At 40.4% G+C, this 27,984-nt stretch overlaps 1 protein-coding gene across 2 annotated transcripts in view; it reads right to left on the minus strand.

Moving 5' to 3' along the window:
• LOC124123232 (protein FORGETTER 1-like) overlaps positions 1–27,984 on the minus strand; it is a 490,282-nt gene that overhangs the window by 106,856 nt on the left and 355,442 nt on the right. For both annotated transcript variants that reach the window (XM_048391344.1, XM_048391343.1), the window contains 4 exons: positions 23,823–23,952; positions 12,917–13,002; positions 1,477–1,592; positions 1,001–1,081 (listed from right to left, as the gene is read on the minus strand). In XM_048391344.1, the coding sequence (XP_048247301.1) occupies positions 1,001–1,081; positions 1,477–1,592; positions 12,917–13,002; positions 23,823–23,952 (413 nt within the window). The remainder of the gene's footprint in view (positions 1–1,000; positions 1,082–1,476; positions 1,593–12,916; positions 13,003–23,822; positions 23,953–27,984) is intronic.

Here is a 27,984-nt window from a genome sequence, read left to right on the forward strand (position 1 = left end):
AAATTATTTAACGGTTTTTGAGTTATGCTCCGGAAACGAACAGCACCCTTATAGAACCTACATGTAAGTCCAACTTGTTGCAATGGAAACGTAAAAAATAAAAATTTATAAAATTCCTAAATAGCAAAAGGAACCAGTTCAGCATGAGTCTGATAGACATGCAAAGTTTCGTAGAGAAATATTTAACGGTTTCTGAGTTATGCTCCGCACGCACGCACGCATGCACGCAAGCACGCAAGCACGCACGCACGCATTTCTATATCCCCCGCCAACTTCGTTTGGGCGGGGGATAGACAAGTGAAAGGGTTGGTCACAAATAACATATTTAATAACTAGTGGACAAGTGAAAGGGTTGGTCACAAATAACATATTTAATAACTAGTGGACAATTAAAGGTGAACTCCAGGATAAAACCAACAATGAAAATCCCAAAGAGGATGCTTATGTTCTCTGTTACATAGATCTGGAAATACATTGCAGACGTCACCATCACACAAATTCTTGACAAGACAAAAATTGCATGAGTACAGCTACAAATTGAGCAAAAGGTCTTTTCCAAGGTAGGAGTGGGGTTGAATGTTGTGGTTGAAAAAAAAGATCCTACTGTTACAGTATAATTGCTGCTTGCAAGAATGTTTTCACTGAAATATGACACGCAAGATGGCAGCAGTGTGCGAGGTGGCATTTCACTAACATATACATAGTAACTGGTTATAGTTCAAACCAGATCATTAATGTAATCAGTATTTCGGATGACGGTGGAACTGTAGCAGGTCAGAACTTCCGGTTACTTTTGTGTTTGATTGAACATATAAAATACGCTGGAAACAAATTTAGCTGAAATCGTGTGTAAACTGATAGGCAGATAGCACAAACTCGCTGTCAACATTTTCAATGCATCAAAATAAGCAGCATTTACTCCCAGTTCAACAAAATTCAAAGTTAGTTGTTAGTTTATTCTTATGCAGCATCCAAAACTGAGCATCTTTTGAGCACTTACCTGCAGCAGCATGTTCAACTCATCAAAATCATACACTCCATTTGTCATCTTAGATAAAGAAACACCTGGAACAAGTTTTTTCTGGAACAGGAAGACAGTCGAACATGTCTTACATTCATAGCTGCACATAACATCTTCAAATTCATAGAAATCCTATTAGAAGAGACTGAGTTGTCATACACTTGTCCATACATAACACTCGAGGGATGCATCGCTTAAAACTGCTTTCTGGGAAGGAGTTATTTTATTGCCTTAACATATAAAGCTTGACCTGTTTTTACATACACTGTTTGGCCCAGACTTGATTATTTACAGACTGCTGTCATTTAGCTAGTATATTGCAGAGTGAGGTTTAACAACTAACAAACTGTTTCTACAACCCTAAGGGACCTGTCTTCCATCATTGTTGGTGGTACATCAGTGTTAGTTAACTGGGTTGTACCTGGACAATGTCCCTGGTGCAGGGCTCCACCTACCTGGCAGATGCAGTGGTACATACTTCTCAGCGCACTTCGTCCATAAGGTGTGTCAAAATTAAACTCTGTCAAGTCAGCTCCTGTTGCTGCCCGTCTGTCCCCTTTTGTTAGGGCACCTGATACATATACAAAAACACATACAGTATGTTGATGATAACTAGAGTACAACAGGTACAGAAGCTCACCTTCACCCACGATATACAAAAACGTGATAATGTGATGCTTTTCAAGTTCTTTAGAAGACTATCCTGGTATGACAATAATGACAACTTCACATTAAAAATAAATCAATTTATAGAATTTGAGATTCCTGTATATCTGATTTCATTGTCTTTTATTTCAATACGTTAGGTTTTCATGGTATAGAGTTCAAACAATTTCATTTGTAATTCAGTTTTAGACTATTGTAACCAATACATCTTGCTCTGTAAAGTACAGCACCATAATGAGGAATCTAAATACATGTCCCATTGGAAGACATTATTCATGGTGAGAATGTCAAAAACTCTGATAATATGCTTGTATAAATGGAAAGTATTTGTTATAAAAGTTGGGCATCAAGGATTAAGCATATTTTACAAGTCTATGGATTCACAATTATTAATTAGACAAGATCGTTTGAAAAGAAATGTTACTTTCAATTGAATGTTTAGGTAGACTAAAAGCTTCACATCAACAAGGTCATCTTCCTGAGGCAAGGGTGTTAATTGACAACAGAAGTCCAGTTTCCACCCTTGCTTAACAATTCGTGGCTCAATTTGTAGCACCACCAGTGGCTATCATGAGTTAATATGCCCCTCCTATGTCCCTCCCATTGTCCAATCAGATTCCACCTCTCATATCGCTTGCATTTGCTTTCAACAAATAGGATGGCGCCCAGTCAAGACAATCTGATCGACAATCAAGATCTATATTGTAATAAAACAGAAGTGCATCAAATCATTTGAGCACCTTGATTAAAACCATAAAAAGATTGAAAAAATATATGTCGATACCCAATTGACGGTACACATGCTTTTTAAATCCTGCACGTTGAAATCCATGTTCTTTACTACCCGGATGCTTAGTTTGTTGGGTAATTCTGATAGGACTACGCATGGACTCGTTGGTCCAGCCAAAATCTGATTCAGGAATTCCAGCCTTGTACTGCAAGGATGGAAACTGGATGTTTACAGTCAGTTAACTCCCTTGCCTCAGGTAGATGCTACAAGATTTGCATTCTGTAAATATCAAGTATTGCGACAGTTGTACATTGCCTTATACAATTTTATGAATGTCCAACAATCCACATATTTAATATGCTTATGTTGTCATCAAATGCAACCATCTTAAAAGATTTATCAGTCTATTTATATCAAGCTCTTGAAGGTCCAGGCTGATCAGCCAGTCTTAACTTCAGTATGGACTCCATCTTGAACTTTGGTGGCGGTACCCGATATCTTTTGTAGAGGGTCTTTAGGTCGATAAGCATCCTCATCCTGACAATAGTGTCTCGAAGGCTATGGATGAGTCCTACTTGATCGGTTCAAATAGATATGGGCATTTCTCTGGTTACTCCTTCATAGGATGGCTGTAATGGTGGAATGATGTGTCTGATTCCGGCGACAAACCAATCTATGTAACCGCCAGTATCCATAGTGTATCTGGAAACCGATGTCAGATCCTTAATCCTTGTAGCAGGTAACGTGATGGTAGGATTGGGGTTGCGTACCAACTTGTAAAAATATTCATCCAAACTAGGGAATTCCGGAAGTGGAGCTTCATGCGTTCTATATAACTTCTGCTTTAATGGAGGTAAAGGTTGTTGTTCATAATGCTTGAGGTTGAGACTGTCAGACATGTTGCCAGCATAACTGGACCAAGGTTATGTCTGATGAATGTGTTGAGACTATGTAGGAGCATGACATCCCCCATATTCCGGCATCTGGGGTGGCTCATTCTGTGTCACAGGAGGTGGGGGTACAGGCATAAGATGGTAGAGTTCTTCCATTAGCTCTACAATTGTGTAACCTTCGTTGTAGTCCCACTGGGGTGAGTCATCAGCCTGATCTTTGTACTCCGCCTCTGCCTCCGAATGACCTAAGGTAGCTCCGGTGGTGGGGTGGGTTATCATATTTCTTGTCATCTACCCAGTGGGGTCATCCTCCTGCAGTGTCCATGATTCCGGTATAATTGATCTCTGTGCAGCCTGTGATGGTCCGTGGGTAACGGTAGCTGTGCATTGGCTGTCCTCTCGGTTGTCTGACCGGTCGGTAGAACGGTTTACTGGACGATCCCGTGGCACCTGTGCGGCTGGCTTGGAAGCTGCAGGTTGATGAAGATCATACGGTAAACCCAGTGGCTGGTCGGTCGGCGTGGTGTAGCCGTACGGTGGCTGGACGATTGGCCGGTCGGCTACGTAGCCGTGCGCGTTGGGTCTATGGAGTCTGTGCGACGACTGTATGGTGCTTTGACAGCTGGTTGGTTAGAGAGCTTGTCGGTTGCCATGAAAGGCAGGCCCATGGAGTCCATGTAACCACAGTACGGTGTCTTAAACTGGCTGGATGTATGGCTCAGCTTGCTGGTCATCTGAGGGAGGTGTTTGAAGAGTCGGCAATTCTTCTTTGCCAGAGCTATCTCCTTGATTTTTACCATTTCTTCATCCCGCACTGAGAGCCTTATCTCGAACATGCACTTCACCATCTCCTCTTGCTGCTGAAATAGCTGGTGAATCAGACTCATAGAGAGTCCAGGAGATAGTTGGATATCTAGAGAGGGAGGCGTTAAGGTTGAGACTGATTTCTCAGCCATGATGTTTTCCACCTTCTTGGTTGCCTCTCATCTCTTGGCCTCAGTTGTAGCCTCGGCCATCTTGGAGAAGATCTTATTGTCTGTGTTGACACACTTCTCGCATCTCTTGTCTTTATTACTAGTAGTGCCTCTGTACTTCATGCAGCTTTCATGAGGATCTCCTGTGACCATGAAGCGGCCATACTTCTTACACCCTGGGGTAGAGGGAGACTGCATGTTGCCTTCTCAAAGAGCACCAAGCACCAGCTATACTTACGTGTGTGCTATAAGTTCCAGCAGCAAAAAAAATGTATACTTATATGTCTGTTATTTATAGAAAACTATTTGAATAATTTTAGATTAATGTGACTTACTACCAAGTGCTAGATCATTACTACTATTATAATTGGTGTTGACTCTAGCACACACAGGAAAAAAGTGATGCTGTTGTCATTATGGCATCATGGCTTGGGTAGTTACGAGACTAGTGGTTGGCGGCGACTAATTGTGCGATTGACAATGAAGTTGAAAATCTGAAAATTTTAGTAAGTGTGATTGAAGCCAAAATACAGGATTTATGGCAGAGATGAAATAGAGGTAGAAGTTTCATAAGAATTATCAACATTTTTTGTACAGTCTTTTTAAGGATGTCAATAAATTGTACAACCTATGGAAACATTTACTCGTATTTAAATAATGATGACTCTCCATTTTATGTACAGGGGTGGTAAGTTTGGTATTCTCACAATTTTCATGTTGATTATATGCACCTTTTCTTTGAATACCAATTGTCATATGTCTCCCACTTTTGGTTGCGATCGTTCGGCCATTGCGTTCATCTGTGCTGTCCAGCTTATCTATGAGGAACAACTCAATAGACACTTAATTGCCTCTCAAAAATAATGTTGTCCCATTTACGACGTCATCAAGTTGTGAGCGCATGTTCAAATCTCAAGAAATGATGAACATTGTTTTATCGTGAAATAAACCACGCTTCGTTCTTTGCGATTTATCGCGTAACTATGTTATATTTCTAAATAAACAACTAAAAACAACAAAATGGGCCCATGCTCCATATTCTACGGTCTTAAAATCATTATGAGCTTTCAATGATATTTGATCCCGTTCCTCCATTTCAAACAATCACATGTGATTTGTACTTTGGGGCTTCATGGGGTTACAAATAAGAAGTCTCCAGGCCGACATATGTATGTATGTGAGTGAGTGAGTGAGTGAGTGAGTGAGTGAGTGAGTGAGTGAGTGAGTGAGTGAGTGAGTGAGTGAGTGAGTGAGTGAGTGAGTGAGTGAGTGAGTGAGTGAGTGAGTGAGTGAGTGAGTGAGTGAGTGAGTGAGTGAGTGAGTGAGTGCTTTAGCTGCTTTTAGAAATATTCCAGCAATTTCATGGTGGAGGACAACAGAAATGGGCTTCACACAGTGGACCCATGTCGGGAATCAAATTTAACCACTAGGCTACCCCCTGACATATATAGGACACTTGCTCATGATATGGCTGAAATCTAACAATCGGCTCTTTTGAATATGGACGGGTTATTTAGTGTATCTTTTATCTTTTTGACAGTATCAGTACGTGTGTGGACAATATCTTATGTTTCTGAAACATATTTCATCACATCAGTATTTCATATCATATCACATTCTAAAGTCAAAGTCTGTGGTAACATCTACATCTACTACATCATAGCCATAAATCCTCTATTTTGGCTGTCATCACACAATAAAAATCTTTCAACTTTCATAAGAAGTCCACTGAAATGTCAAATATCCAGAAACAGTTACACAGGAAATAGTATTCTGCTGCCCAATGCTCTTGCGTATGGGCAAAATGTCAAACCTCACGAGAAAACGAGAAACTGGTGGGTTATGACATCTTGTAATCTTTGGATAGTTAATAGTTGTTCGTGGGTACCTAATGAATCTCACAATTAGTCACAAGATCAAGATTAAGTAAACATCGTTACTGAATCGCTTAAAAAAGACTAATTCAGAAAATTCAGGGACATAGTCAAACACGTGATAAACCTCCAATGAACTACTGTTATATCTGTGCCCCGATCCCACTTCTGGTTCTTGTGATGGTCACTTCCTATGGACCTGTTATCATTCTGAAGATCTCAAAAGGGGACTCCAGCTGTTAAACCTGTGATGTGCCCTACTCACAGTAGACAATAAGGATCAACTGGTGACTCTACCTTCCAAAGGTGATGCCACCCAAGGGAGTTTAGTCCTTTTAATCAGGTTGGTTATCATGCAAATGGAAATCATGAACGTTTTGTGAGATTTCAATTGGCAACAAGAGACCATATGTTCTATGGAAATAAAACTCCATGCTGTGAGGCTGGTTGATAAAGCTCCATGCTGTAAGGCTGAGTGACAAAGCTCCATGCTGTAAGGCTGGTTGATAAAGCTCCATGCTGTAAGGCTGGTTGATAAAGCTCCATGCTGTAAGGCTGGTTGACAAAGCTCCATGCTGTAAGGCTGAGTGACAAAGCTCCATGCTGTAAGGCTGGTTGATAAAGCTCCATGCTGTAAGGCTGAGTGACAAAGCTCCATGCTGTAAGGCTGGTTGATAAAGCTCCATGCTGTAAGGCTGAGTGACAAAGCTCCATGCTGTAAGGCTGGTTGATAAAGCTCCATGCTGTAAGGCTGGTTGATAAAGCTCCATGCTGTAAGGCTGGTTGACAAAGCTCCATGCTGTAAGGCTGGTTGATAAAGCTCCATGCTGTAAGGCTGGTTGATAAAGCTCCATGCTGTAAGGCTGGTTGACAAAGCTCCATGCTGTAAGGCTGGTTGATAAAGCTCCATGCTGTAAGGCTGGTTGATAAAGCTCCATGCTGTAAGGCTGGTTGATAAAGCTCCATGCTGTAAGGCTGGTTGATAAAGCTCCATGCTGTGAGGCTGGTTGACAAAGCTCCATGCTGTAAGGCTGGTTGATAAAGCTCCATGCTGTAAGGCTGGTTGATAAAGCTCCATGCTGTAAGGCTGGTTGATAAAGCTCCATGCTGTAAGGCTGGTTGATAAAGCTCCATGCTGTAAGGCTGGTTGATAAAGCTCCATGCTGTAAGGCTGGTTGACAAAGCTCCATGCTGTAAGGCTGGTTGATAAAGCTCCATGCTGTAAGGCTGAGTGACAAAGCTCCATGCTGTAAAGCTGGTTGATAAAGCTCCATGCTGTAAGGCTGGTTGACAAAGCTCCATGCTGTAAGGCTGAGTGACAAAGCTCCATGCTGTAAGGCTGGTTGATAAAGCTCCATGCTGTAAGGCTGAGTGACAAAGCTCCATGCTGTAAGGCTGGTTGATAAAGCTCCATGCTGTAAGGCTGAGTGACAAAGCTCCATGCTGTAAGGCTGGTTGATAAAGCTCCATGCTGTAAGGCTGGTTGACAAAGCTCCATGCTGTAAGGCTGGTTGATAAAGCTCCATGCTGTAAGGCTGGTTGATAAAGCTCCATGCTGTAAGGCTGGTTGACAAAGCTCCATGCTGTAAGGCTGGTTGATAAAGCTCCATGCTGTAAGGCTGGTTGATAAAGCTCCATGCTGTAAGGCTGGTTGATAAAGCTCCATGCTGTAAGGCTGGTAGATAAAGCTCCATGCTGTGAGGCTGGTTGACAAAGCTCCATGCTGTAAGGCTGGTTGATAAAGCTCCATGCTGTAAGGCTGGTTGATAAAGCTCCATGCTGTAAGGCTGGTTGATAAAGCTCCATGCTGTAAGGCTGGTTGATAAAGCTCCATGCTGTAAGGCTGGTTGACAAAGCTCCATGCTGTAAGGCTGGTTGATAAAGCTCCATGCTGTAAGGCTGGTTGATAAAGCTCCATGCTGTAAGGCTGGTTGATAAAGCTCCATGCTGTAAGGCTGGTTGATAAAGCTCCATGCTGTGAGGCTGGTTGACAAAGCTCCATGCTGTAAGGCTGGTTGATAAAGCTCCATGCTGTAAGGCTGGTTGATAAAGCTCCATGCTGTAAGGCTGGTTGATAAAGCTCCATGCTGTAAGGCTGGTTGATAAAGCTCCATGCTGTAAGGCTGGTTGATAAAGCTCCATGCTGTAAGGCTGGTTGATAAAGCTCCATGCTGTAAGGCTGGTTGATAAAGCTCCATGCTGTAAGGCTGAGTGACAAAGCTCCATGCTGTAAGGCTGGTTGATAAAGCTCCATGCTGTAAGGCTGGTTGATAAAGCTCCATGCTGTAAGGCTGGTTGATAAAGCTCCATGCTGTAAGGCTGGTTGATAAAGCTCCATGCTGTAAGGCTGAGTGACAAAGCTCCATGCTGTAAGGCTGGTTGATAAAGCTCCATGCTGTAAGGCTGGTTGATAAAGCTCCATGCTGTAAGGCTGGTTGATAAAGCTCCATGCTGTAAGCATCTACGTGTAGCGCTTATGAATCTGGAGCTTGACTGATGTAGCCTGGGAGTTTGTTGTAGAGGCAAGTAGAAAATAAATACAGCTAAGGAGTATCCCATGCCCACATTATGCACTTGAATACCTTTGAATAGAGAAACTATTCTGACACCATAATCCTGTTCCTCCGGGAAAGACTGTTTGCCAAGATGTTGTATTGCATGGGAATATGATGAGCCTTCATCCTGCAGCAGATCAAGTCTGCCAAGGCAAAGAAAAATGACGTCTCTTTCATCAAACTCACTGACTTTGTTTCCTCTTGTCTCTGGACATATGCTACCACTGTGGGGTTGTCTGTAGCCACCAAGATCAAATGGTCAAGAAATGACTCCATGTCTCGAGGGCTCAGCAGGTTGCCCTCATCTTGATGCAATTGATATGAAGATCCTTCTCATGCTACCCATCTTGAGCTGGAGGCGACTGTAAAAAGGGGATGGAAAAACTAAAGGAATTCCCATCATTACATTCCCTGAATTCCACCAATTCAGGTTTGGCGGGAAATAGACGAGGACATCCAATTTTGGTGATCTTACAGAATCTTGAGCCCCAACATTCACTGTATCCTCTGTTGGCTCTGACCTTGGAATTGGTAGGATGAACAAGGAAACCCAGATGCAAAATCAGTTGGATGAACTGTTTTCTACAGGAGCTGATTCCTATGCTGATATGAAGTTGTCTATATACCTGTGTAGCCGAACTAGATGCATATGTGCAAACCTGATGATCAGGTCTGTTTCCTTGTAAACGATTGATCAATATGCCAAATGGAACAACTTGAAATTCGTAAAAGTGTCTGTTTACTGCAAACTGGAAATATTTACGGGATCCAGGATGAATAGGTACATAGAGATAGCATCCAGAAGATCCAAATTGATTGACCAGTCTCCCATCGTGACAGCAGCTTGCAGTTTCCTTACAGATTCCATCGGATGAACAAGAAATTCCTGTTAGCGAGTCTGATAAGATGAGTGAGTGAGTGAGTTTGGTTTTACGCCGCTTTTAGCAATATTCCAGCAATATCACGGCGGGGGACACAAGAAATGGGCTTCACACATTGTACCCATGTCGGGATTCGAGCCCGGGTCTTCGGCGTGACGAGCGAACGCTTTAACCCCTAGGCTACCCGACCGCCCCTCTGATAAGATGACCGCCTTTGTCCGGTATGAGTTTGAGCACATGATGAATTGGCTCAAATTCAGCAGTGAATACTGACAGACCCTCTGACAGGCAGACCGAATGTGCTTGGGGTTTAGAGCTATCGATGTAGATCCCTTAACCAGCAGTGTTGCTGATAGGATTCTTAGATCCATCAGTGTATATATGGCACCAGCTGTCCCAGGGAGTTTGAATATTAGTGATAGCTACTGATAGTAAGGAGATTGGGTTTTCTTTTTCAGTGACTTATGATTTAACATTTTACATTCATCAGTGTCAACCTTGGACATTTTTAACGTTCAGGGAGAGTGTATTTTTCATCTCCAGACCAAGGCTTTTATATCCAAGGTCATCTAACTCGGAATAAGTCATTGACAAAAACAGTAATAATGAGAAGTGACATAGTTGCACAGTTCATTTAGGATGGCTGAATATTGGAGTTCGACAAGGTGAAAACTTGTCACCATTTTCTTTTACACTGTATGTGAACGACTCTTTCATGGAACATAATTTTGATGGCCTTAATTCTGTAGAAAATATTCCTTATGACCTAACTTGAATACATATGAAACTTCTTATCCTATTACCGGTATATGCGGATGATGCCATCATATTTGCTGAATCAGTGGACGATCTTCGAAATGCACTAACTATTTGCTCTGAATCTCATGTTACCTCAATATTTCTCTAAATACCCAACTCAAGAAACATTTATTTTCCTATGCAATGTATTTACAAGCAACTGATAATAAAAGTAGCTAAAAAGTGAGTGAGTAAGTATGGTTTTACACTGCTTTTGGCAATATCCCAGCAATATCACGGCGGGGGACACCAGAAATGTGCTTCACACATTGTGCCCATGTGGGGAATCAAACCTGAGTCTTCACGCTTAAACCACTAGGCTACCCCACCGCCCCAGCAGCTAAATATATCAGAGAAGGTCTATGTATGTATTAATATATTACGGTGATGTTTAATCATGTATTTTGTAAATGACATATCAATCATCAGCTTCATGTAAGAGCTGTATGTTCTTTGGGTCACTAGCTGTGATTCACGAGAATAAACTTCTTCATCTTGTTCTTCTCTTGGCAGCGAATAAAGTGATCCTGCATATAAGGAAATAAATTAATGCTAATTTATAAACCCTGTCTATAAGGCCCGTCACATCACCAACACATACAAAATCCCTACATTTGAAAAGAAATTCATAAAATACATTACAAAGATAAGTCCAGATAGACAATGAACACTTGTGAGGCGAAATTGTGTGCATGTGTGTGCGTGTGTGTGCATGTGTGTGCGTGCATGTGTGTGTGTGTGTGCGTGGTAGGGTAGGGCAGGGCAGGGTAGGGTAGGGTAGGGTTTTTGCGTGGGTGCATGACAAAAAATAATAATCGATGTTTACAGTCTACAACACACACAAAAGAATTGAGGTTTCCTGCCTTGGGCATGCACAAAAGCATTAGGCAGCAGGATACTATTTCCTGTACAACGTTATACAGACAGTTGACATTAACTCTTTCAACACCAGTCAACCAGAAATGTTTACTGCTGGGACACTGAGTTCCCAGAGACTCTTGTGTGATAGATGAAGCCAACATTTATCAAAGAAAATATCTGCTTTTAAAATATATTTGCTACTACATGTTATGCACCATTTGAAAGGTCTGATCCTATGGTTTATAAATATGAAAGTTATGTTTTTCACATTGTTTAAAATAATGCATTTACAACTTAATTAAGTTCGTTGTAAATAAAAAAATGTAAGCTTACACGTTTTTAACATCCAGATTAAGGACCAAGGAAGCGAAAACTTGACGATTTTCAGCAAATATAAGATTTCATAAAATACACTTACCTATTTCTGTTTTATTTTTATTGTTTACGTAATTGGAAAATCATTTTAAAAAGAATTATAAATAGTTTCTGTCATCACCCATTTTTCGATAACAGCGGCTGTCCGCTCAGTAACATGAAGAAATACCCGTTTTCAAGGTTTCGTATGAATAACATTCGTCGAAGAATGGCATATGACACATCGCTGGAAAGCTTATTCCTTCATCTACACGCTCGTAACATCACCTGGGTTTTTTCGTAGTTATAACAAGCGATTTCATTAGATTAAAATTGGTTTCTAATGACGCTTTCTTGCCGATTTTTCATGCATATATTTTTGCATTAAACATCGTGTCCGAGCCAAGAATTCAAGGCGACGAAAGCCGAGATGTCATTTGACTTACATTACACGCGATCGCACGAAAAGAGGGAAATAATAACTTAGATGTAAGTTTCATTACTTTTAGATATATTTTTGTTGATTTTATTTATTACTTTGTATAATATATTTAAAGATTTGTTTAAAACGTCTTTATTTTGCTCTTTGACATGTTCGATGTGGACCCGTTGTCGAAATGTGTGTCCGAGAATTTTATTTTCAATAACATCGCGGGAAATAGTGAATATTTTTTTAATTTATCGATAAAAAATGATAAACTGAAATGGAATACGTATTTCAGACATTGTGAAATGTGATAGATTTAATAAATGAATGATATTACAGGTAGGTCCATAAAAATATATACTATTTTGACGTGACTACGGCTTGGCCGGTTAACCGACCTACGGTGTCAGGGGACTCGATGCTTCTTGGCCGGAAAACCGGCCTATGGTGTTGAAAAAGTTAAAGGGCACTTCTGTTGAAAATCTGAAGATGATACCGCCAAAATACAAAATTTATGGCCGAGATGTTACAGAGCTAGGATATTTGCAAGAATTATTCTTCTTTTTGTTACTCTGTATACTTATGTGTATTACTGTGTGATTTCCTCAAACGGTCATATTTTAATGATATTACAATAATTCTGCTTTCAAATGAAAATATTAAGATATTGATGTCATTTGGAAATGTGACATTTTCCGAGGATGACCCATGTACCAAATTTCATTCAAGAGAGTTGTTGACTAATGGCCACAAAAAGGTTTCTCAAAATGGTTGATTTGGTCTGTGATACATGCTTGAACACAGGACAAACAAGACCCTGACACAAACTCACTTGATTGTCTCTCAGATGAGCTGATAAAAGAACAACATACATTAACCTACCCAGTGATTGTAATCTGCGAGCAACAGCAGCAGCGAATCTCCTCTCTCCTCCAAGATTGGTAGTTAGGAGTTTGTACAAAGGACCACTAATAATGTCAAAAAAAGAAAGAAGACAAACTGAAAAATACAGCTTGAAATGTAATATAACTATAGATGTTTGTAATGATTCATGCATGAATATATAGATAGCCAAGCCATGCCCCCAAAAACAGATAATGATGTGACCATGTTTTACAATAATCTTACGCTGACCGTGACCTGTTACTTTTTTTGCCCGATTCTAAAGACGGTAAGTTAATTATGAATGCATTGAAAGTTTTGGGCAAAGTGTAACCATTAACTTTTAAAAAAGATTTTTTATCTCGTGACCTTGATTTGGTCTTAGCAAATTGTTACGAGGTGATTTCCAAATTGAAACGCAAAGGTTAACCCAGGAATCAAAGTGTACAGAGCTAAATTGTGAAAATGAAAAGTAGCCACACAAGATCGATGAACAATCAGCAAATTATATTCAAGGAGGTTTATTAAGGTTTACAATAAAAAAGGAAATACAATGTGTCAAATAAGAAGCAGCAGCAAAAAATAGCAGGCTGTATAATATTTGTCAACGCACTAAAGAATGTCCAGAATATTGTCACTGTTCAGTGCCTTGTAACAAGCCTGTCTCATTTCTTGTTGGAATTTGGAGCTTTCTCCATGAAATTGCCCATTTTAAAGAATGTTTTCTCTGTGTTCAAACTTTCTTCTCTTGAATGGGAGAGTGTCATGTGATAGAAGAGATTGTTGTAAGTGTATTTGTAGTGATTGTATGTGGCAGCAGATAACTGAAACGCTGGTAAATGTTCAGCGCTGTCGGTGGCAGCGAATGAGAGGCATTTAGTTGCCTTCCCTGGTTGTTCACTAACATGGCAGATTTGGTCATTTGATAACTTTCGTGACAGTCACTAGTAGGCTGGAAGAACCTTTTTAAGAGTTACAGGAGGGCAACTCAAGACCTGACTTATTTACTTGCCAATCGGGAATTGGATCTGAAAATACCACATTCCTGCCAGCTTTCAACACTATTCTGGATTCAAGACCAGAGACAGGCTAAAGGTTTCAAAACATTTGACAGACAAAATTCTTGACAAAATTCAGTGCATGAACATGTTAAATTTACTAATTATTCATTGATCTTGTGTGGTCATTTACTGGTTTTACAATTTAGTTCTGTACTTAACGATTTCTGGGGTAACTTTTGCATTTCAACTTTGGAACAACATGGTGTGAAGATAGATACTGCGTGAAGTGGAATGCCTCAGTCCACTGTAATTTAGGATACACCAATTATTTCCTACCAACAAAGTAACATGCTGTATATCATTAAACATTGTCTGCAGCACATTGGGCACCCATAAAGAAACTTAAGCTAGCCTTGTAAGGATTAATTCTACACATGAAACCATTATGATGCAAAAGATATGTCGTCAATAAAGGATATAGAAAAATGATCAGAATATATTCTCTATTTAATACTTAGCTTGCATTACATTATGCATGCATATTGTTGCTTTCAGGTTGAAAGTATCCATGGAAAGAAGACTCAGAGGATTGTATTCTTGATATGAATAAACTTGTTGAACTAGAAGTATCCCAATGAACGCTTCCTGGAGTTACCTCCCATGCCCCACTGTGGTCATTGAGTTTCTTGAGCCCATCCGAAATAAGAGTAGGGAGGAAGACGTTCTCCAAGGGAGGGCAGTGAGACATGAAATGCAGGCTAAGTATTAAATAGAGAATATATTTTGATATTCTTATATTTTTTACTTATCCTGCATTTATTATGCATAAGTCTGTATCCAACGGTAGGAGGTCGTGTGTACCTTCAGGAAATACAAATAACAACACATCAATGGTGACGTCAGAAAGATGCTAACCACTGATTGGTTGCGGCTGCAGATGACGTATGTCACACACATTACGACTGGAATCAATCCATTCAGCAGACAAATGGGGTGTGGGTGTGGAGGTTGGGGTGGGGGGACAGGAGTCAGTGCTTTGCACATCCTTGCACTGGAGTGTAATGTTCGTTGTTTGCATTGTTTCAACATTTAATGATATCATGTGCATCATAGAATTCATACATGTATGGCACAACGTTCTCCTAATTACAATGAGGCTCCATGCATTAAACTCATGACATCTCTCTTCTTTAGATATAACATATGTCTCCTGCGGAGATGATTACAGTTATGGAGAGACCTTGTTAATATATCAAGTAGAATGTACAACACGTCTGCGATTGTCAGCTCCATTTAACAACTTTATTAACTGGATCGAAACAAAGTCCTTTTGGGACTCAGGAGTCATGTTGAACTTTTGTGCCTTAACAGAGTATGACAAACTATATAATACTGCACTCAGCACTCAGCACTGAGCAGATATGAACTTAACGTTTCTATAAATGTAAATGCAAGTAGAACTTAATGAGGGTTTGAGAGACGTCGTTTTCTGTGCGGACTAGATATGATCTTGGAGTATCTATATTTTGGATTACTCTGGCTGGCTGCCACCTGCCAGACAGTGTTTGCATGTGAACCATGGCATTCTGTTCGGGGTTTTTAGAGCTTGCAACGTTTTTCTCGTAGAATAACTTTTGCTTTTGCTGTTTGTTGAGTAATTTCTCCCCGTCATCTAAGCTATCGACGATTTGTGACTGTGGCTGTTTGAGGGTTGACGGGAGGATGGATCTGAGGTGACGACTCATGCTCATCTGAGCGTGGGATGCCATATTGTCAACTGGGGTGTTCCTGTATTCTAGCAGAGCCAGCTATGGGTCCTGATTGTCTTGTTTGGACATGGTGAACAGCCTCTTACAGTTTACATGTTTTCTCTGCCAAACCATTGCATGTTGGGAAGCCTGGGCTACAGGTGAAATGGCTGTAGTTCCACGCTTCAGCAAACTTCTTGAATGTGTCAGAGCTTGGGACTGAGCTGTACTGTGGGAATGCCGTGACGTACAAAAAAACAAACAAATCTTGGCGAGATTGTAAGACAGCTAGGAGTTAAGATCGCGATCTTAGCTAAGACTGAAATCTTCAACAGTGGAAAAACTTGTCTGCAAACGCGCATAGCTTGCTGCACATACAATAAGTGGAACCAGTCACGACACACAACACGTACCTCCCTCCATCACACTTTGCACAGTTTCAAGGTCCCAATTATTTAAAGGAAACGATTACTAGAATGATGGCATATATTTTTTGTTGGCATAAATACTGACATGATTTAGGAATTGTTTTCTATTGCAACTAGAAAAATACCTACTCATGCTTTTATTAAAAGTATTGAAATACGAATAAATACATTGTTTAGTAACACAATTATCATAAAAAGTAAAATATATATTAATAACAATATTTCCTAAAAACATAACACATAAATACATATCCTTCATGTTTTCGTTTCGTTGCTACAACAAAGGATGTTATGACTACCTTTTCAAAACACAGAAAGACAGAGGATTTCAAGAATGCATGGACGGGAAATAAGAATAATGAATAATGTTTCGAGAATGCAGTTGTTTAATATATATTCACTGGGTATTAATTATATTGATAATTATTTTAAAAAAAAGTGTGATATTAACGTTTGCTATTTATGGGATATTTCACATAAATTTCAAATGTCTCAACATGTGTATTTGCTTGTTTTATGAATACTTGTACTTTCATTCTTTTAAATTTAGATATAAAAAATGCTTGTCCCATCCCACTTGATTTTAGATTTAAACATGTATGATTTTGCTCTTCAAGTTGTGTTTATTTGTAGATTAATTTCATGATAAACGAAAGACAAAATAACTGAATTTGACCCAAAAGAAACATAGGGGGAGCTTAGTGATTCAACAACATTAAGACACGTACTGGGTATGGTAGATTGTACTCTACGGGCTTATACAAAGGGAAACCACTTCCATCTAGAGTATAAACTAAGATTAACTGCCCTTGATTTATCCAAAAGGTCAAGGATGTTATGAATTGCTTGCAGACGACTTAGGTATTTATCCTTCCCTTGTTTAGCAAAAAGGTATGTTGTTTCACACTTCTTTTAGCATTTAGTCGGATGGGAATATTCCTTTTAGCTATCGCCTCGATAGTTATGTGGTTAACTGTCCCAATTAATGATATTCCTGACGTTAAATCTGTGGTGCGTTCTTCATGTTGTTTAAGTGTCGATTCGAATCATAAAGTTAAACAAAATAAAGAGGCAATGTTTGAACTTAAAGCAGATTATTTATGTGAATAAGACCAAGTCTTGCACGCCATTTTGTCAAGTTTATTCAAGGACTACAACGATCTTAGCTACTTATGATTGGTCCGGACCAATTGTAAGTTTCGATTGTAGCTTACAATGATCTTAGCCTACAATCGCTTTGTGACCAACCCCCTCTTGGTTGAAGTACTGGAGTACTGGTCCCTGTTCATGTGACAACATGGTTTTGTGATGACTGAAGGCTTGATCCTGTGTAGCATTCAAGTGCCACGCTGCATCTTGCTTTGATAACATCTGTTGTGGCGCTGCGATGTTGGACAAATTGGGCACAAACTTGGCAAGGTAGTTCACCATTCCAAGGATCATAAGCAGTTCCTCCATGTTGATGATGGCGGTGACTTTCACTGGATCTGGCATAAGACCTTGGCTTGAAATACACTTATCCTTGTTCAGTTTAACTCCCCTCTCAGTTTCACTGTCCCAACGACTATTTCATACAAGGGATGAGGGATGTATTCAGCATGAAAGCACACAGTATGACATTTTACTCTGCCTTCATCCCTTGATCGGAGGTGGAGTTGATGAGTGGAGGGAACGGCAGGCTTCGGGGCATATCCATGGCGTCATCAGGGGTTGGTGATCTGTGTGTGACCCTCAACAGCCTCAAAACTGTGGGTGTGCAACACAAAGTTTGACACACGTAATTACTGAGACAAACAATTTATTTGTATTGAAAAACATTGAAATCGTATTTTACCTAAATAACCATTAAAAATTTGGGGAATAGTGAATGAACTTCTGTGTCCATGAAAGCAGTAGCAAAATGTAAAGGGCAATCGTGTGGGGTAAGGATGCAGGAGTTGTTGTTGGGAGGTCTCACAGAGCTTTGCACTGGCGTAGCGATTGTGAGTTGGAGAGAGCTAGGTGGATGTGTGCCACAAGATTCTGCCATCAGTCATAGGAGAGACATTGGAAACAAAGTGTGGTGTCGAAGATACCCCAATGAAAGTCAGACTGTATGAACCTGACTTCTGCTTGTTCTGAGGCTTGTCCCTGTGCTCAATGTGTGAATTCACACCTGAATAATTAAATATTCCGTACATTTTTACTGCAATTTACATCTTTTCTCATGCATAATGATCATATATCATCATTACTAGCAGTTTCTTCAAGCAAGGGTTCTGATAAAATATCTTTGGCTAGCAATATTCTACTGTCCCTGATTTTATCATCAGATACGTCAGACACTTTTGTGTGCAGAAGTCACACACCAACTAAACAAACATTATGACACAATGTGTCACATACCAACATCAACAACTTAAAGTAAAATAATGAATCACAAAATTATACTAGCAGGGTAAGATACTTTTCATCAGATATGTTAGCATGATTCATTGCCGCACATGCCTGATAAGAAATGTCCATCCGAAACCTTGACATGAGTATTCTTTCGAAATATCTATCCAATTCGCAAAGTTGTCATCAGATACAATTTTGTCAGATATGTTAGAAAACAACAGCACTATCGGAAGATGTTCATTGAACTTCAGTAATCTCATATTGAATCTTATTGATGCACATGCGCGACGTGCCAACACTCTACATACCACCTAACGTATCTGATGATTTATGTAAGGTATCTGATGAAATTATCATATTTCACAAAGAACAAAGTATGAAAATTAGTAAAAGGTGGCTATTTCTTTAGTGCAAACAGCTCTTTCACTTTGACGACTGTTTCAACATGTTTTTTTCAAGGTTTGATTTTAGAAAATGGCAAAAACGGATGCAGAAAACCAAAAGGCAAGAAATGACAGTCAATATCTAGCCAAAGAACGTGCTTGAGTTGTACAGAATACTATATTGATCAAATGCAAACAAAGAAAAAGAAGATAGTTTGAGAAAGGTATACCGAGATCCAAATAAAAAAAAGAATCAAAAACAAGGTGCCAGCATAGTTGAGGCCACAGATGTGGTCGTCAATGCAGAAATTGACCAGGTCAACATGGTATCAAGAAGTACTGATGCATCTCGGCAGTCAAGGTCACGCCCAGGTCCTTTCTTGGTCAAAATGGCTTTTCCAAATAAACAGAGAAAACCAAAACACTCGTGTGCACTGAAAAGAGCAAATACAATAGTAAAAGAGTTGACTGAACAACTTTCTAGCTACAAAAAGAAGCAACATAAATGGAAGAAACGATATCAGAGGATGAAGGCAAAGTATAGGACACCCAAACAGACAAACCGTGACGGGAACAATACTGAAAAAAGCTCGGATCAGGAACAGACAGTCTGCAACAACAGCATGAAGCAACACCTTCTACAACAACCAGAAATGATCCCAGTCAACTGCCAGCCACTGTTGGTGAAATGAAAGAAAGTGTCACATCCAACAAAAAGCAAAGCAAAGTGAATGTAAAGACATCTCTTGTAGAAGGGAAAGTACTTAAGAAGTACAGGTGGGTATCGTGTTTGAACAAGGCTACAGGCTTGTCACAAAAAAGTTTATCTCGGACCACCTCTAAGGTAATAGAGATTCGTGGAAGAGCCTGTCTCACTCTCGTAGCAGAGCAGATTAAGAGACAAATTCATGGAGAGAGATGATATGAGCGTATGTATTCCAAGAGCCTAAATGGTGTCAATCATCAAACAAGAATAATGAATGATTATCTGTCTGAAGTGTATGCCAAGTTCAAGATTGAAAACCAGAATATGAAACCGTCATTTGCATCTTTTTGTAGGCTACGGCCCAGATACATCTTGCTCACATCACACATTTAAAGAAAGACTTGCTTATGCAACAAACATCAGAATATGGCCATGAAACTCAAATGTCTGAAAAGTGTTGGATTACAAGTTCCGAAATCACGGGATATGGCGTTTGACAGTGTATCTGTGGACACGATGGATCAGATGCTGGAAACCATTCAGGATGACCTAGAATATGATGAGTGGAAGCGTGTGGATAAGGAGGGAAAAAAGAAAATGAAGGTGGTGAAGATAACAAAGAATGCCACTGACTTCAAGAATTATATGCTACTTGAATATGCTGATTTCCATGACCATGTTGGAAGAGTAAAGTCGCAATATGCAGCTATCCATGAGTTGAAGGATACACTCCCAGATGGCCATATCATCATACAGATGGACTTTGCTGAGAACTTTACATGTTCCAGTATGGATGAAATCCAAAGTGCATACTGGAACCCAACAAATGTCACGCTTCACCCTGTAGTGGTATACCACAAGTCGGACAAACTGGAACCCAACAAATGTAGTATACCACTACAGGGTGAAGCGTGACATTTGTTAGGTTCCAGTTTGTCCGACTTGTAGTATACCACTACAGGGTGAAGCGTGACAAGTCGGACAAACTGGAACCCAACAAATGTCACGCTTCACCCTGTAGTGGTATACCACAAGTCGGACATACTGGAACCCAACAAATGTCACGCTTCACCCTGTAGTGGTATACCACAAGTCGGACATACTGGAACCCAACAAATGTCACGCTTCACCCTGTAGTGGTATACCACAAGTCGGACATACTGGAACCCAACAAATGTCACGCTTCACCCTGTAGTGGTATACCACAAGTCGGACAAACTGGAACCCAACAAATGTTACGCTGCACTCTGTAGTAGTATACTACAAGTCGGACAAACTGGAACACAAAAACTTTATCTATGTGTCTGACGTCAGTCAGCACAACTCGACTGCGGTACTCACAATCCTCAACAGATGTTACCTGAACTGAAAACCACTTTCCCTGATGCAAGGAATGTTGGAACTATTTTGAGTGTGGCCACGGGAAAGGTCCCTGTGATGGACTAAAAGGGGCATGTAAACGCCAGGCAGTAAAACAAGGAAAAGTAACAATTCAAGATGCCCACGATTTTTATGATTGGGCGAGACACAATAAAAAATCAATCCAATATAGATTCTACTCTACTACTGAAGTAGAGAAGGCTGCGCAGGACATATCTACTTCTAACCCAAAGGTTGTACATGGTACAATGAAGTTGCACGCAGTCATGCAGCAGAAAGGGGTTCTTTTTGTCAAGAACTGTATAATGCTGTTGTACAGGTTGTCTAAGCGGCAATGACTTATGTGCTGGTTGGCGCCGTCACCCTGTTGACCAAACCGTATCCCAGGAAACGCATATACTGCAGCCCACACAGGCTTCTGTATCCCCTGTACCTGCTGCACCTGCTGTGCCTGCTGCACCACACGTACCTGCTGCACCACATGTACCTGCTGTCCCAGTTGTTGGCAGATTTCTGGCTGCCATATATGATAGTAACTGTTTCATCGGGAAGGTTCTCGAAGTATACATAGATGACGGTGATACCAAAATAACTTTCATGGAGGAAAAACATGACAAAGGCAAGACTTGTACGTACAAGTGGCCATCTCGTCACGATGAAATTTGGATAGAATTTGATGATGTGCTATGCTTTATTGATGAACCGGTCGCAATTGCCAAAACAAGGCGCCAGTACAACGTAGATGCACGTGAAGTCGCCGTTATTGAGAAGGCATTCAAATGAATATTCCCTTTGTATTTTTTTTTACATATTTTCCAGATTTCAAACACAATGCCTAAAAGAGCATCAGATATGTTATGTTATAGGTTGTCCTTAATGTCATATCGAGAAAATATAAACCTTTCATATAATTTTTTAAACTTAAGACATTTTTAAGCCAAAGATCGGGCACTTTTGATGTTGATTTAGGTTGACATCAGATACATCAGGTTTTGCAGTTGAAGATTATTGCTGTGTTCTCAGTAGGCCAATTTTTTAAGGCCAGGGAATTGGTGTGTAGTTTGTTCGATATTTGTACCAGTGTTTGTTATCAAGTTATTTTTGCAAAATGAACATTTCATAGCCAATACATGTCTGTTATTTTTTTGCTAATATCTGTGGAAAATGCAATTTAATAAATGCTGTGTGATATATTTTGATTGCAATGATCACATGCAGTCAAACGTATCTGACTATAGGACATTTTACTTAAGTTATTTCCATTATCATTAAAAAGAACTCTGATGTCATTTGGGTCACCCAATCATTGATTCTGAAAGCCTGAATACTGTTTTTACTGAAAATTAGTTACTTTTTTCCAATATCGAGAAATATATATATAACATTATATATGTGAAATATAACATTTATTGTGAATCATGTGTAGCTGGGTCGAACCTTTCTTGGGGACGAGGAATATCGGGGAGTAGAAGCTTGATGTTACATGTGTCCACTGTGTCAATGGCTTGCTTCTCCAAGAGCATGGCTCTGTGAGCAGGGAAGAGATGATCATACTCAAGATTATGTTCTTCTCAGCTGGGTGGAGTGGCGTATTCCCCTCAATCGCCGCAAGTGTATGCAAAGTTGTCTCAAGCTGCTCGACTGGCTGGAAATCAGTGAACTGCAGGTACTGTTTGAAGTCCAGGTCTCTTTGATGATGCGGCCAGAAAGAAGACCCTGGCGTCTCATGAGAGTGACTGATGCCGTAGTATGGGTAAAGTGAGTCTTGAGGGAATTAAGTGGATTCGCCTGCCAGGTAATCACAGACTGTAACTGCGACGACTGATTCCCTGGGTTCATTTGAGGTCCATCTCCATGGCTGACTGGGACAAGGCCAGAGCGGAGAAGTGAGCTAGGGCTCGATGAGGAGAGCTGAGCATCTGTGACTCTAAACAGGAGTGGCTTAGAGGAACCAGTAAGCTTCCGGTGATCTGTGTCAATAACAGGTGCCTTCGGGGTGAAGTCGGTGCCATGTTCAGGTTGAGCCTTTTCATGTTGCATTGGCTCATGAAGCGGTTAGGGCCCCAATTCCTCAAAGTCCTGGTCAAGATGAGAAGCCATGGTCTTGAGAGTCAGACGATTGTGGCTTGCTGTATGACGTGACAGATGATCATGTGTTGTACGGGTAGGGATTGGGGATGACAGCCGCTGATGAAGAGGATAAAGCATGGTTTGAGAAGCGGCAACATTGAGAATCACCAAATTGAGTGGTGTCGCCATGGGTAAGACAACATCAATCTGTGTCTTCTTTGTTCACTGCGACGTTTGGAGCAGACAAAGAGGTACTTGACGAGGAGGTCAAGAGTTAGATGGCGGCACTCTGAACAGCAACTGCAGCCATACAATCAAGTTTGCAATCAGGACAAATGGTGAGCAGCAGTCCTGACTTGGGTCTATGACCAAACACAAAACACAAAAATGGGTGATAACTGAGAAAATAAACTACCAAAGTACAAAAGAAGAGGCAAGGGATATAAACCCAGGGCCTCATGCCAACAGAGGGCAACCGAATTGGCAAGATAACAAAAATTACGGAAAATATCAGACCATGAGGAGAGCTGAACATGGGTCTCAAAAAGCCAAATAAACGGATAAACATGTAGTACAATCTGTGGGTATGGTGTGTATTGTGAACTACAGCTAGGGCATCAAATAACAAATCACACCTAAATAAGAAAGGATAAAGGTATAGTTGAACAATCTATCTGAGATCTGTGACCAAGGTGTTCTCATTTAACCAGGGACAGTCATTTTTCACCTTGTTTCAATTACTAATAGGCTATTAATGAATCATATCTGCAGTCAACAGCGTCATACAAGGCTGCTTCAGTGACCGACTCACCTGGACTGATTGGAGCGATGTGAGCGTCCCAGCTGCTGAACAGCCTTGTCGGCACTCCACGGCAGCTCCACGGTCAGGTGAACTCGACGTCGCTGATTGGCTGCTCTCATGTCAGCATGCAGTGATATACCTGGTGTACAAACAACTTTTCACCTACATACCAGGTACTTATTTCTGTTATGTCCCCTATCGCATACATATCCAAATAATTGACAAATGTTTGACATAAAAAAAAATTCACATCATGCATAATAGCTTTTTTACAACAGTGCATCTACTCCCTTTTGACAATAATTGGTTTGTAAATTGAGTGTAAACTAAGATTTAAACAAGAGTCATCAGAAAGATGACATATTCCCCTGGCAGCTGTCTGTAAAGTAACCACAAGTAAATGTGCAATTCTGTATGTAATGAGTCAAGAGTTGAATGTTCTTTAAGAAGCATACATTGTTTACCAACAAAAGATCCACCATGGTCACATCCATATGAAATGGAAAGTAAAACAAGTGTGTTTCTGTGGGGTATTTATATGCAAACAAATGACAAATTACAAGAAACAATAACTAAACAATAACTAAACAAGCGTATAGTCAACGAAGTCATCTTTATCTCCCACCCATTTTAACATGTTATGGTCCCAAACCAGGTAACTGACCCAACATTTCTCTTAGCCCATGTCAAAAAAGCTGCAATGGAAATTCTAAAATAAACATTTCTAAAACTTCTTAATATCAAATGGCACGAGTTCAGTATGTGCTTTATATATAGACATGCACTGTTTGGCAAGGAAATATTTAACAGTTTATTTGTTATACTCCATAAGTGAACCCACCCTATATTAAAACTTAAATACAACTTGTTGCCATGGAAATGTAAAAAAAAATTGTTTATAAAATTCCTAAATAGCAAAAGGCACCAGTTCAGTATGTGCCTGGTAGACATGCTCCGGAAACGAACTCTACCCTATAGAACCTAAGTCCAACTTGTTGCCATGGAAACTTAAAAAATAAAAAAAATAAAAATTCCTAAATAGCAAAAGGCACCAGTTCAGTATGTGCCAGGTAGACATGCAAAATTTTGTAAGAAAGTATTTAATGGTTTTTGAGTTACGTTCCAGAAACGAACACCACCCTTATAGAACCTAAGTCCAACTTGTTGCCATGGAAACATAAAAAATAAAAATTTATAAAATTCCTAAATAGCAAAAGGCACAACTTCAGTATGTGACTGATAGATCTGCCAAGTTTTGATCAAATACACTGAATGGTTTTCGAGTTCTGCCCCGGAAAAGGAAATGATTACAGACGGACGGACAGACAGACTGGCTGATCGCTATATATAGAGATAAAAACTTAACAAATACCGTCAGCAAAATATGTGGACAGCGTAATGTTCATACTTTTTATTATAAATATACTTCTACCTCAAATTTATCTCAAGTGAAAACTTCAGGAAATGATGTTTCCTGTTTCTGATAATCCATATTCCTGTCTGGTCACCACCAGGATTGGTCAGATTCTCTTTAATTTGAAAGAAAGTCAGAGTTGACTGTCGATACTGTTACCTAGAATCTGTATGGAAGAACCATGTTTTTGCATGTTGTAAACTGCCAAATATCATGTGCTCTTCAGCTTCATAGCAAACCAGCATTGTATTTCAGATTTGATTAAAATATGTCCTTTTTGATACTGTCCAAAAGTCACTGCATGAAGAGTTAAGAGCACATAAGTTTAATTTATAAGGAGGTTTTAAACCCTTCAAATTACATTCTGTACACTAAGACAAATCTATCAACAAATCTCTGGTACCAGTAGGTGAGAGAGTGAGTTGGGTCTAACACCACTTTGAACAGTATTTCAGTTATATCATGGTGTTGTTACAGTAAGGATCTACAGGAAGAACTAACATGTTCTCATTCATTTGTAGTGAAACACAGTAGTGAAGCTCACATGCATGTGCAGTGAACAGTTTACAATGTCAACATAGGAAGTCACTAAACAAAAGCTATCCAAAGATACCTGCATAGGTATAATGGGAACTAATTGACAAATATGATACAATTAAATACTTCTCAACAATACATATTATACAATTTCACAACAAATTTTATTTCTAGTAAGAATAACTCATTTATTTCATTGACTTAACCCTCTCATCCTTCTGATAGACAAACATTAATGAGAGTTTCTGTAAATTTGGGATAAAACATTCTCAGAATCTTCTTATGGCTATGATCATGCACAAAGAGGTTCAACTTTGTAAGTCTTGAGGTTCTTGATAATAAAATATTTGGAATTGGTGAATTCTTAACAAAATAATATCAACAAAATGTTCATGATATGAACAAAATTAATAAAATCTAAATATCTTTTACATTTGTATACTTATCCTGCATTACTCTTATGTACATTTACTGCTGTTTTTTTACAAAAAGACAAACTCTGAGAGGTCCAGCTGCTGAAGAAAAGATGTTCCAACCAGTTGACTAGCAGTACCCTCACACAGTTGGCACATGACCCGGAAGCGATGTTACATTACTGCTTCAAACATAACATCTGAAACTTCATGAGGAGGTAGCACAATGAAGAGAGGGCACTTTAGACACAGTAATGCAGGATACATATACAAATGTAAAAATATTTAGATTTTACAAAAAAAATTCAATTATCCTACATTACTCCTTAATGCATCTTTATCAGACAGTAAGGCAGGTGGGCATACCTTCAGATGTGATCTACAATAAACTCTCCATAGGCACCAGCCAATCAGGAACAGCGATGTCCGGCATTGAGCGACCATTCCATTTGTTGAAGTTAAAGAACTAGAACCGACGTGCCTAGCCGATGTGTGCACGCACCGGACAAGAGAGGGGCTGGAAGGTGAAGGATCTGCTGGCTGTCCTGGGAGTTGATTCTTGGCAAAGAAGTCCCAGCACAGCCTGAGATGAACGGCTCCACGGGTACTGCGTTCAAACCGGACACGGGAACGTCAAGGTCATGAAGCTTGCTGACCCGTGCTGCAGAGCCAAAGCCAGAAGGAACATCGTTTTCTTGGTAAGGTTGTAGATGGAAGACGAATGAAGTGGTATGAAGGGAGCTGCTGGAAGAGCCCTTAAAATCCAGTTCAGGTCCCAAGCCAGCGGTCTACATTTGGCTTTCTGGTCTTTGAGATGAAATGAGTGCAGCAAAGCCTGGATTTTTTTCATTTTCCGATCATCCAGAAAGGCAAGAACAGAATTAATGGCAACCAGATACGTGGAGATGGTAAAACCCTTCAACTGACGTTTGGTGTGCAGATAAAGGAGAAACTCAGCCAAGAGTGAGTGAGTGAGTATGGTTTTACACCTCTTTTAGCAATATTCCAGCAATATGACGGCAGGGGACACCAGAAATGTACCCATGTCGGGAATCGAGTTCGGGTCTTCGACGTGACGAGCGAACGCTTTAACCACTAGGCTACCTGACTGCCCCACTCAGCCAAGAACTGGGGTGATGCAGTCATTGGAGCCTGGTCTTTGTCTCAGCAAAAGGACTGGAAGGAGTACCACTTGTCGTTATATAGTCCCTGTGTAGAAATATGATGTGCTAATGCAATAGCCTTGGACACTCTAGCCGAGTACTCCTTGGCCCCTAAGCCTTGCTGCTGATGCACCAGGTGTGTAGACGAAACCTGGTGGGATTAGGGTGTGGTAACCTGGTGTGTGGGTGTAACAGGAGGTTGAGCCACACCGGAACTTCTAGGGGTTGTCACTGGCGAGGTCTCGGCGACTGACAAACCAACTTCTCGCTGAGACCAAAATCAGTGTCAGGTTCTAGGTGACCTGGATCTTTTGAAGTCCTTAGTCCTTCCCTTGGGACACTGAGGGCATCGACTGCCACTGCTTACGGATCCGGAACCGGTGAGATGCAAGATGTCAGTTGGCAGTTCTGAAGAGTATCAAACAGATCAATGTAGGGGGAGTCCATCGTTTGGCAGATCGTGCTGAACACGTCTGGGTGGAGCTGCCACTAGATGAGAGGCACCTTGTCCGGCCTGGACAGAGCGTCTGCCAGAACGTTCTTGCAACCTGGTATGTGCTGAACGATAAGTTGCAGGTCAAGCCTGTCCACGAGGTAGAAAAGGCAGAAGGTCTGCATTACCAGGGATGGAGATTCGAGAGTAC

This window comes from Haliotis rufescens, unplaced genomic scaffold (genome assembly GCF_023055435.1).
Source record: "Haliotis rufescens isolate VD_foot unplaced genomic scaffold, xgHalRufe1.0.p SCAF_9, whole genome shotgun sequence".
Classification (NCBI taxonomy): Eukaryota; Metazoa; Mollusca; class Gastropoda; order Lepetellida; family Haliotidae; genus Haliotis; species Haliotis rufescens.